We start from the raw sequence: 12,474 nt of genomic DNA, 5'->3' as shown, positions 1-12,474 counted from the left end.
GTGAGGCCCTGTCTGAATTGTCCACAGCCCCACTCCCAGCACAGGATGCTCCTGTTCTCCTTCTGTATTTATCACTACCTCACTCACCATAGAGTTTACTGATGGTTCTTCAGTATTGTCTGTCTCACTGGAATGTAAACTCCATGAGGGTAGGAATTTTTTTAAAATCATTTTTTATTTTTCAATGGCAGTTGACATACAGTATTATATTAGTTTCAGGTGTACAACATAGTGATTAGACATTTATATAACTTATGAAGTGATCACCCCAATAAATCTAGTACCCGTCTGACACCATACATAGTTATTACAATGTTATGGACTATGTTCCCTATGCTTTACTTTATATCTCTATGACTATTTTGTAATTACCAATTTGTATCTCTTAATTCCTTCCCCCTTTCACTCATCTCCCTAACTCCCTTCCCATCTGGCAACCATCAAAATGTTCTCTGTATCTATGAGTTTGTTTCATTTTTGTTTGTTTATTTATTTTGGTTTTGAGATTGCACATATAAGTGAAATCGTGTGGTATTTGTCTTTCTTTATCTGATTTCACTCAGCATGATACCCTCTGGTTGCAGATGGCAAGATTTCATTCATTTTAATTGCTAAGTAATATTCCATTGTACATATGTACTACTTCCTTATCCATTCATCTGTTGATGGACACTTAGATTGCTTCCATATCTTGACTATTGTAAATAATACTGCAATGAACATATGGATGCATGTGTCTTTTTGAATTAGTGTTTTGAGTTTCTTTGGATAAATACCCAGAAGTGGAATTACTGGATCCTTCTTTTTCTCTTGTTAGACTCTTTGTTTTAAAGTCTATTTTGTATAGCATGAGTATTGCTACCTCAGCTTTTTATTTTTATTTTCATTTTAATGAAATATCTTTTTCCATCTCTTTACTTTCAGGCTGTGTGTGTCTTTCCATCTGACATAGTCTCTTGTAGGCAGCATATGTAAGAGTCTTGTTTTCTTATCCATTTAGCCACCCTGTACCTTTTGCTTGGAAGATTCACATTTAAATTAATTGTTGATGGAAATGTAGATATTGCCATTTTATATTTTTAATCTTTTTCTTCTTCTTAAAGAAGTTTCTCTAACATTTCTTGTAATACTTGTTTGGTGGTGATGAACTCCTCTAGCTTTTTCTTGTCTGGGAAGTTCTTTATCTGTCCTTTAATTCTAAACGATAGCTTTGCTGAGTAGAGTAATCTTAGTTGTAGGTCCTCACTTTTCATCACTTTGAATATTTTGTGCCAACCTGTCTGGCCCTCAAAGTTTCTGTAGAGAAATCAGTTGACAGTCTTATGGGAGCTCCTTTGTAGATAACTAATAACTGCCTTTCTCCTACTGCTTTTAAAGTTCTCTCTTTGTCTTTAACTTTTGGCTTTTTAATTATGATGTGTCTTGGTGTTGGCCTCTTTTGGTTCATCTTATTTATGACTCTCTGTGCTTCCTGGGCTTGTATGTCTATTTCCTTCACCAGGTTAGGGATGTTTTGCCATTATTTCTTCAAATAGATTTTCAATTCCTCACTCTCTTTCTTCTCCTTCTGGTACCCCAGATGATGCAAATGTTGGTACGCTTGATGTAATCCCAGAGGCCTCTTAAATTATTAACATTATTTTGGATTCTGTTTTCCTTTTTGCTGTTCTGATTAGGTGTTTTCTGCTACCTTATCTTCCAAATTGCTGATTTGATCCTCTGCTTTATCTAATCTGTTGTTGATTCATCTAATGTATTCTTCATTTCAGTTACCGTATTCTTCTTTCCTGACTGTTTCCCTTTTATATTTTCTAGCTCCATTGTTATGTGTCCTGTGTGTTTATTGAGATTCTTGCTGAGATCATTGAGTATCCTTATAACCAGTATTATAAACTCTGTATCTGGTAGATTCCCTGTCTCCATTTTGTTTAGTTCTTTTTCTGGACCTTTGTTCTATTCTTTCATTTGGGACATGTTTTTTTATCTTCTAATTTTGTCCACCTCCCTGTGTGTTTTCCGTGTAATATGTAAGGCTGCTGTTTCCCAGTCTTAGTAGGGTGGCCTTATGTAGTAGGTGTCCTGTGGGGCCCAGTGGCACACTCTTCCTGGTCACCTGAGCAGGGTGCTCCAGGTGTATTCCTTGTGTGGGCGGCATGTACCCTCCTATTGTAGTTGAGCTTTGATTGCTATTTACATGTCAATGGGAGGGATTGACCCTCAGGGTGACTGGTTGTGAAGACTAGCTGTGACTATAGTGGAGGAGCTGTTGTGCAAGAGCTGGCTCTATGGAGCAGGATTCGCTTTAGCAGGGCTTGGTGCCTGCTGAGTCTGCCCTTTGGATGTGTTGTATGTGGAGGTGGTTGGGTGAGGTGATCTGAAGCTGGCCACCAGGTGTGTTGGTTCTGGGGCCTCTATAGAGGTGCTCTAGTGCAGGCCAAGTTCAGCCGCTGCCTCTGCCTTGCCCAAGGTCACTTGGTATGAACTACAAAGTGATCTGCAGATGATTGCCACTTGTGCTAGGCTTAGAGGTGCCTAAGAGAGGCTGAGCTGGGAACTGATGCTGGCTGCTGCTAGTGCTAGGCTTGTGGCTACTTAGCAAAAGGAATGGGGCATGCTAAGGCCAAATGCTACTTGTTTGGGGTTTGTGAACTTTCAGAGATTTTAGGAAATTTCACAGCATGAGCCCAGACAGGCTGTTTGTATGGAAAATCCACTGGAAATGGCTTAGGTAGACTCCCAAGTTGGGTGGGGCTGGGTCTCAGGGAATCACCAGGGTGGGATGAATGATGTTAGCTAGGTTAATGAAGGCTCAGATATGGCTCCTGCCTGCATGTGCAGGTTGGGTGGAGGGAGGGCTCAACAAAGCAACAATATTTTCTGCCAGCACTTCTATCTTGGATGAAGCTGCCCCTCCAACCTTCTCCCTGAAGCCAGATAATTCATTTCCTCCCTGTATGTCCCTGGTGCCTTTTGACCTGCTGCCCCAGTGCTGAAGCTCAGAGCAAGCGAGTCCATCAGTTTGTAAGTCTGTGCATGGGCCCTGTAAGAGGAGCGCCTGGGACTCCAGAGCCCGCAGACTCATTCAGCCACAATCTCCGCTGGTTTTCACAGCCAGAAGTTGTGGGGACTTCTCTTTTCAGCGCTGGAACCCTGGGCTGGGGAGCCTGGTGTGGGGCTGGGACCTCTCGCTCCTCAGGGGGGACCTCCACAGCTGAAATTTCCCTCCTGATTTTTAACTGCTATATGTTGGTGTGGGAACAGCCCGTTCCACATCTCTGCCCCTCCTACCTTTCTTCAGGTGGTTTCTTCTGTTTGTCCTTAGTTGTAGGGCTTCTGTTTAGCTAGACTTCAGGTGATTCCCAATCTTGGTGGTTCTATAGTTTAGTTGTAATTTTCAGGTGGTTGTGGGAGGAGGCAAGCACATTATTTACCAGTTCAGTTGCTCCACCATTTTGACTTCAGCAAATACATGTTTTGAGTGTATGATCCTGAGCACCTAGAATAGAGCCTGACACATAGTAGCCACTCAGTAAACATTTGTTGAATGAATGAATGAGTGAATGAATGAATGTCTCAACATAAATGTTGCCTCCTCTGTGAAGCCTTCCGTCAGTCCTGTGTGCTATCACTGTGCCTTGACTCCTCAGGTATAAGAGTTCTGGGGAGCCACTGCATGTTGGCCTGGTGTCCCTACTCTGAGAAACCCTTGGGGACAGGGATGAAATCAAGTTTTTCTTAATGCAGTATTGGCCCTAGCCCAGTGTTTGGCACATAGTAGGTGCTCAGTTAATGAGTGTGGGAGGGAAACCTTCATGAGCACCTACTGAGTGAGGCCCCTTCATGACTGTGCTCATATGTACTTAAGAGTTGCCATTGAGAAATGGGCTCATTCTCTTGAAGTAGATCTTGACCCTGTAGAATGACATCGAGAAGAATAATTCAAGGCTACTGAATGAACTCACTTTTATCTCCATCCCACACCACTCCTGTGTATCCAACTATCATCTCCATCTCTCTACCAATGTGTCCCCCACACACACCCAGCCCTGGGGTCTGAAACTCCTTGTGACCTGCCACACCCCAAGGTGCTCCCCTCCTGGGCTCCCTGCCACAGGAAATGGCACCTTTCATCCATCCATCCATCCATCCATCCATCCATCCACTTTCATGACAGAAATCCAGAATTCATCCCGTCCAGTTGCTAAGTCCTGTGGATTCTAATTCCTAAATAGTTCTGAAATAAGTCTTCTCACATCCTCCCCATGGCCCAGCTCAGATCTCATCTGGCCTCATCTGGACCGAGGTAACTATGGCCTACCCAAAGCATCCTGCCCGCTCCCCCCATTCAGACCTTCTCTGTACCACAGTCACAGTGGTCCTTCTAAAATTCAAATTTAATCATATTTCTTCACTATCTTTGCTCCTCAAGATGAAGTGGAAGGAAAAGGAGAACTTAGCATTTGGTGGGCAACCACAGTCACTGGTGAATGCTAGGTACTGTCACATTAATTATCCCATTTAGTTATCACAAGTAACCATTGTACAGAGAAGCAAAATGAGTCTTAGGGAAATAAATCACCCAAGATCACATGGCTGAGAAATTGTGGAGCCTGAATTCAAATCTAGACCTCCTGACCTTAAAGTCCATTTTCTTTCCAATATACTCCTCTGCTTTCAAATGCTTTTGGCCCAGTGTTCTCGGTCATGTAGCGCCTTCTACCTTTTTGGTACCAGGACCCATCATTCCTCTCTAGTTACTCTGTGATAAGCCATCTGGAGCTACTTATCTTAGATAATACCTATGCTTTCGTGCTTACAATATTTGGTTATCTCTTAAATGCCTTTCCTTTCTCTATCTAGTGAACTTCTATTCATCCTTCAAAACCCAACTCTAATGGCACCTCCTCTGTTAAGCTTTCCCAAATTGACTTACCTAAGCAAAGTAATTGTTTTTTTACCTATGCCCTGAAGGTGTGAAATGTACTCCTAGGAGACAGAAGAGTATATTGGTTAAGAGCATAGGCCCTGGAATCAGACTATAGTGCTTAGAATTCTAGCTCCTTTCATCACTATGAGCTGTGTCACCTTTGGCAAATAACTGAATCTCTGTGAGCCTTGGTTTCCTTACCTGTAAAATGGGAATGATAATTCACAGGTCCATAGTAAGGATTAAATGAAATGTGTGGAGTAGTTAGACTAGTGCCTGTTACAGTAAAAGTGCTCAATAAATATTAGGCTTTATTACTGTGACTCTGCTGCCTCTGATACACATTTGAACCCGGATGTTGCATTTTTTCTTTCTGTATGATTTAGTCCAAATCTCTAATATAGCATGTGCTAAGTGTATTATAATCACTTACTTGCGTACAGGCTCCAGGAGGGCAGGTGACCCAGCTAGGAAGCAGCAGGGGAAGGATTCAAACTGAGGTCTGCAATAATTCAAAAGCCAGTGCTCTTAACTATTACATGTCAGAGCTTGTTCCTCGAATCATTTTTTCTGAATATCAAGTCTCAGCTGGGAGCAGCGAGACTACACCAGGTTATGCTGCAGGAATGAGTAAAACATGGTCCCTGCCCTTGGGGACTTCCAGTGGAGCTCAGAACCTAAGTGGAAGACAGATATGTGAATAGGTCATTCAAACAGTGCAAAGCACCGAGTCTGAAGTCGGACACAGAGGAGAAACACTGAGGAGAGCAGTACTAAACGCTTGGGGAATAAGGCTTTGCCAAGAGGTGGCATTGGAGTTAGGTCTGCAAGCAGAAGAAGAGCTGCTGTGGACTAGGGACATCCTAGGCAGACGGAACGGTGTGAGCGAAGGGCAGGAGGTCTGAACATGTGCAGCACTGAAACAGAACTGGCCCGGGGACAGGGGCGGGGGGAAAGATTATGGAGGTCTGGCCCAGCTGTGACGGACCTGGGATGCCCTTTGAGTTTTGCCCCAGGATATAGAGTTGAGGTTTTATTCTGGGCTGAGGTTTACTATTTCTATATGGGAAGAAATATCCTATTCACCACAGTTGTGACCATGGAAATAAATGTGACGGCTGACTTCGCCATCCCTCCTTGTCATCATGGAGCTGTGTGGTGTAGTAGTTAATGTGCTCTGAAGCGCATAGTTCCAATCCCAGCTCATTGGCTGTGTGACTGCAGGCAGGTTACTTAACCTCCCTGTGCCTTGGTTTCTTCATCTGTTCAGTGGGAACAATGATATCTAAAATTCTCAGGACAGGGCCTGGTATGTGGTTAGGGCTATGGAAGAGTTTGTAGCATCATTATTAGTTCAATTCAGACTAGGATCTTAGCCCATCCTGTTTGTGTATCAGGTTCCAAGACCCTCTCCACTTCTCACGGTGAAGGGCTCAGTGAGTACCAGGGCCTGTGAACAGGACCAGCTCACAGGAGCCTCTCGTCTCTTGCCCACAGCGGACGATGCCTGTGGCGGGACCCTGCGGGGCCAGAGCGGCATCATCTCCAGCCCCCACTTCCCTTCGGAGTACCACAACAACGCCGACTGCACCTGGACCATCCTGGCCGAGCTGGGAGACACCATTGCTCTGGTCTTCATTGACTTCCAGCTGGAGGATGGGTACGACTTTCTGGAAGTCACGGGGACCGAAGGCTCCTCCCTCTGGTAAGTGCTGTCCCCACCTCCTCTCCTGTCCCCTACAGCTGTGGCTTAAGGGGATGTGGTCTCCCTGGTGCCTGGACTCTTGGCCACTTCTACCCCCACCATTGGAGAGTTTTCCTCTCATCATAATGGGGCATCACTATATTTTTAGAGTCAGGGTAAATTTTTACACGGATTTGGGTATCTGATTTGAAGCATGTCCTTGCTGAAAAATGGCATGATCGGTCTCAGTTGAGTAACTTGCATTTAGACTGAAAATGTTCTGGTCTCAGGACATGGACAGAGTCTTGGTGAAATTATTTGAAATATTGTTACATTTCTGGAAGTCATATTCATAGCATCCAGCAAAGGGAATAGACCCTTACGTGGCAACTGCTTTCCCATGCCCCGCTCTGAGGCGGGAAACTTGTGATGTCTGGGTTTCTGAAGGGAGGGACGAACGGCTCCCCTTCCTTCTGGCTTTACCAACAGCTCGGGCTGTTGTGTGGTGTGCTCCACCCGCCGTGAAGGCTCACTGCTGACGGACACAGGAGGGGAGGGATGATGGAGGCTTACCAGCCTTGCTGCTTGTGGTCTTCCAGACTTGGACCCGCAACACATGCGCCGTGTGAGGTTGGCTTCAGGGTGTGTCCAGCGTCCCGTATGGGTGACGAGCCTTGAGAGTGGTCGTGTGGCGTTTTGAACGCCCTCTCGTATTTTCCTTGTGGTTGTGTTATCAGGGCAGCAGGGGTTCCTGTGTCAGCACATCAGGAGCCAATAGAAGGGTGTGTCCAGATGTGCTTCCGGCCAGATGGGCATTTTTGCACCGTGCCCGGGGAAGGCAGGGCATGGTGCCCATGGATGAGAGCAGAAGAGGCGTCATAAGGACTCTGAGTGAAGCAGAACGTGGGTAACTGCTAGAGGCAGGGAAGGGCAGTGCCTAGGAAAGCACAGTGGTCAGTGGGACTGAGGAGGAATTGGAGGGAGGGGGGGAAGAACACAGGAGGCAGGGACACGTGCATTGAACAGCCAAGTGTTGTGCTGTGATAGAAACACCAGTTGAGTAGCACAGGGTCCTTTGAGGGTGAGAAAATCAGACACACCCACATTAGGAGAGATTCAAGAGTGATTATTTGGAAGGGATCAAGTGGGAATGGACTTCTCCCTAATGTGGACTCCGAGATTTGGGGACCAGTGTAGCCCGGAGAAGTCTCCTGGTGCAGTGGAAGGCAAACCGACCCAGCAGTCAGAGGACCTTGGTGTTGTAAGTTGTCCGTTAACTTGGTCAGGCCCGGATGGGGTGTTGAGAGAAGCACGTGTGAGCCGAAGACTTAAACTGCCCAATGGAGGTTGATGTTCTAGTCTGTGGGCAACGGCTGCACGTTTGGAGCTGGGAGTCAGGTTGAGAGTCTAGATGATCCTTCACTGAATCGGAGCCCCACTGACTGGCCCAGCCTGAGGACCCTCTGTCCCCAGCCTCTTGTAAAATACCTGTGTTTCTGATTATAAATGTCATATAATATGTATGCTCCTTATCGAAAACGTGAAAAATACAAAAAGTTATAGAGAAATGAATAACAGGTGTTAAACTTTTGTCGTACTCCTCTTTGGCTGTTTGCTTTACCGATCAAGCTAGCTGGCTACTTATGTATATATTTTAATGTTGCAACATTAGGTTCTTAACATATCTATCGTTATGTATTTTTAATTTAGCATTCGATCATGAAAACTTTTCTGTATCATTACAGATGCCTGCAAAATATAATAGGTGTGGTAATAGTCTCGTTTATTATCAACATATGGCAGGCTGGCTCTAAGCTCTGAGAGCTCTAATTTCATCTCATCTTTATAAAAAGTCTGTGAAGTAAGTAGCATAATTTTCCTCCTTTTTCAGAGGAGGCAAATGAGGCCCAGAGAGGTTATGTGACATGCCTGAAGTCACACAGCTAGTAATTAGAAGAGCTGGGATTCAACCCCAGGTTAATTGACCTCGAAAGCCCATCTCCTTAGCCATGAAGCCATGAAGCCATGAAGGATTGTTGTGGCTGTGTGGCATCCCTTGTCAGAATGTGCGTACTTCCCTCGTCAGATCTCTTGTTAGGTTGTTCCCAAATTTTTACTTCTGTAAACAGATGCCAAGATGAATATCCCTGCCAATCCCTTTTCCAGTCTCAAGGCCTCTTCGACTCACTTGTTTATGGGCCAAATGGTCTCCCACAGCTTCTGCTGTCCAGGTGTGGGGCTACACGTTGTCCAAACTTCTGGAGTGAAACAAATCTGAAAGAGTATTCCTTTTCCTATTAAGTCACTCAGTGGGGAAGGAATTAAGCAGAGGAAATCGTTAGGGGAGTCATTCAGAACTCTTCTATAAGATTAAATTATAATTATTTACAGGGTTGGTGTCACCACTGCCAGGCAGTATGCATTTCTTGTTCTAATTTATCCTTGCATAGCAATTACGGATAAACAAATTTGGAGGCAGAGGACATATGTGCAAAGAACCCACTCTCTCCCCTGCCCATTCTTTTATGGATCCCTGGATTCTTGTGAAAGTGTGATGCTGCTGGTTTATGAGTGTACTGCTTTTATCAGCTTACATTAAGGCTTTAGGATGTCCTCTTCAGTTCTGTGCCAAGGCATAGAAAGACAGCTGATCCTGTTAAAAAAGATGGATTTGAACAACTGGGCATCCCTTCACCTAGTGAGAAGGCAGAGACTCCTCAGAGAGAAAACAATCCACTACCGCCCTCACTGGACAGTAGGTTCCCACTGATTTGGAAGAGGAGGTGGCATGGAATGTCCTGACTCAGTTTCCACACGCCTCTTCTCCCCCAAGTAGGATAACAACAGGAGAGTTTTAACTAGGGTTCTAGTTTGAATTTCATGGGCCAGTAAAATTTCCAAACAAGTGGGGAAGCGTAGGGTTGATAATTCTTTATTTTGCCAAGTAAGGGTATTAGAAAAAAACCTGCCAAGTCCTCAGAACATTATTTCATAAAACAAAGGACAATAACTCAAAGCCAAAAATGTGGCCGGATAGAATCCACTGTGGCTCCAAGGAAGGAGAGAAAGCCAGAGAACAGGGAGTGGTCTGTGTAGTTGCTCCTGGATGAAGCATTGCGCCTGTGTCTTGGCACCTAACTGGGGAGAGAGCCAGCTTGGGAGTCAGAGGCAACTGGACTCGAAACCCAGATCCACCTCTTAATAGCTGTGTAATCTTGGGATATTTACTAACCTCTCTGAGCCGCAGTTTCCACATCTGGAAAATGGGGCTCATCATATCCACCTACAAAACACGTTCAAAGGGCTGAACATGAGAACTGCTGCCTAGCTCCTGGTGGGCATAATGCTCCTGGGTGGGCACCAGTGTTAGGGGCGCACTCTGGGAGAGGAAGAGGGTAAGTAAGATGAGGCGTCCCCAGCATCGTCCGCCCCATTCTTGGTGCCCCCACTGAGGCCATCTTCCCAGCCTGCCAGCCCAGTGGCATCTCAGCAGGCAGAGAGGCTCAGCCTGGTCACTCCGACTGATCTAGCCCCCACAGGAATTGCCTGGAAACCCAGGTGGGGTGGGCTGGAACAGAGCCCCTGGGTCAGGCTTGAGGATGCCCTTGCAAAGGTCAGAAGCGGGCAGTGATTTTGTCGAAACTGCCTTCCCAGAGCTGTCCTTTATGAGCACATGGAGGGCAATATCCCCTCTTCTCTGCCTGGACCCAGCCCCAGACTGGCCAATCGGCCACTTGGTTAGAAAAGCAGAAGAGGATCTGACTAATTCAGTGACTACTGGCTTTTCTGTGCAGGACTAGGAGCTGGGGGTACTCCACGGGGAGTCAGGCACAGCCCCTACACTGGGGGGCCCGTAGGGTAGGGGAGAAGGGGCAGACAGGATGGTGAGATGTGCAGAGGCCACTGTCCGAGGCAGAGACGGAAGGCCCTTTCTGCCTGGGACCTCTCGCTGTCTCTGGTCGATGAAGTGTGGGTGCAGACTGTATCTGTGTGCGTGTGTGTGGTGGAGGGAGTTCTGAGCTCCGTCCCGTACGTGGGGATGCTGTGTACATCGTGGAACCATCCCCCATCTTCTTGGTTGTCACCCCTGTGAGTCACGTCTCTGCCACGGTTCCTGGTATCTCTTCCTGCCCCCTTCACTCTGTTTCACTCTGATCGTGTGTCTGTCCACCCTCTGTGTGCTCACACCTCCAAGCCCCCCACCGTACATGAAACTGTATGTGACAAACTGGCCTCCACCAAACATTTAAAGTAGGAAACGAAAGGATGGGCTTCAGAGGATGGCAGAGACCAGGGCCTCATGACAGAGACAGCATATGAGACAGGCTTTGAAGGGTGGGTACCGTACTACATGATATGGGACAGGGCGGGGCAGGAAGGGCATCATTTTAGGGCTGCAGCCTGGGCCTCCTGGATAAAGTGGGAGCCCACGGATCCCTGAGACACAGGTCCTGTCAGTGATTCCTGGGATTCTCAAGGGAAGATTCTGGCCACCATGCACTCCCACCCTGGGGCTCTGAGCTGAGGCTGCCCCCACACCTAGAGAAAAATAGAAGAAAGTGCGCTTTAATGTCTGGGTGTCCTAGGTCCTGTCCCCGGGCCACCTAATAGGCAGCATTGCTTTTCAAAAGAGAATTTCCCTGGAAAGCAGCTTCTCTTGGGGGGGCAGGGGTGCTGCGTTTGTTTGCTTTTGTTTTTGTAGGTGGGGATACAAAACTTCCATCTACTTTACAGTCACTTTGAAAATTTTGCTAGCAACACTCTTTCTCCTCTTGAAAGACCTCGTTTTAATTATTAAGCATTTTACACGTGGAATTGGAGCCGACTAGAACCATTTGATCTCAGTGACTTTTAACTAGATATTTCATTCAAGAGCATTAGATTCAGATATAATTAGAATGAGAACAGCATGCCAGCGGGGATTTGTTAATAATAACTATTCACTTATTTTTTTCATTCACATGTACTTTGTCAAACCATTGGTTTAGATCATTTACGTTCTTTGTTACTTTTCCTCTATTTATTTTCGGCAGTCATTTATTGAGAGCCTCCTATGATGAACTAGGCTTTCCTAGGTGTTAAGGAGACAAAGACACAGTCCCATTCCCAAGGGGCTATTTGTTCGCTCCACAAAGGTTTATGTAGGAGCCATGCACTGCGCTGGATGGACCCCCGAGCCCACAGTCTAGGCGAACAGGCAGAATATAACTAAATGCTTTACAATATCAGGTGTCAGGTACTTTTCTAAGAGGTATAAAGAAGTTCCCCTATGGACTGAAAAGAGAAATCTGGTAGCTAGGATTCTTGTGACTCAAGAAACAGAAACCCAACTCCAGCTGACTCAAGCTAAACCGGGAATGTGCTCGCTTCTGTAACTGAAAAGTCTAAGAACTGCCTTCAGGCACTGCTGGATCAAGGTGTGCAGATAATGTCATCTGGAATCTGTTTCTCTCCCTCCCAGGGCTTTGTTCTCCTGTGTGTTGGCTTCATTTTCAGGCACACTTTCCCCATGTGGTAGCAGAGGTGACCACCATCACCAGCTCCCTCTGTCATACAGGTTTAGTGGTTCTAGAAGATAGGAATAACCTCTTTCCTAGTGATGCCCACAAAAGCCCCCAGATGAACCTCAAATGGACTAGATTGAGTCATGTGCCCGGCCCTCAACACCAGTGTAGCCAGAGGGTGTTCTCATTGGCCAGGCTCAGGTCAGGTGGCTATCTGCCTTGCCCAAATCTCATGCCTGGGAATGGAGGAGGGGTGGTTCACCAAAGGTAAACCTCATCACTGGGAGACAAAAGCAAAAAAGATGTCCTCCAAAAAAGTTGTCAGTCTTCCTATTATGACGGAGGGGAGGACTCAGATA

The 12,474-nt window shown here is 46.1% G+C and overlaps 1 protein-coding gene across 5 annotated transcripts in view; it reads left to right on the top strand.

The window, feature by feature from the left end:
* The window catches only part of CSMD2 (CUB and Sushi multiple domains 2), a 577,361-nt gene that overhangs the window by 202,736 nt on the left and 362,151 nt on the right, over nt 1–12,474 (top strand). For all 5 annotated transcript variants that reach the window (XM_088791016.1, XM_088791015.1, XM_088791014.1 and 2 more), the window contains exon 5: nt 6,425–6,632. In XM_088791016.1, the coding sequence (XP_088647142.1) occupies nt 6,425–6,632 (208 nt within the window). The remainder of the gene's footprint in view (nt 1–6,424; nt 6,633–12,474) is intronic.

This window comes from Rhinolophus sinicus, chromosome 14 (genome assembly GCF_057876585.1).
Source record: "Rhinolophus sinicus isolate RSI-liver-muscle chromosome 14, RSI-T2T, whole genome shotgun sequence".
NCBI lineage: Eukaryota > Metazoa > Chordata > Mammalia > Chiroptera > Rhinolophidae > Rhinolophus > Rhinolophus sinicus.
This window is presented reverse-complemented; position numbering and strand designations above follow the sequence as displayed.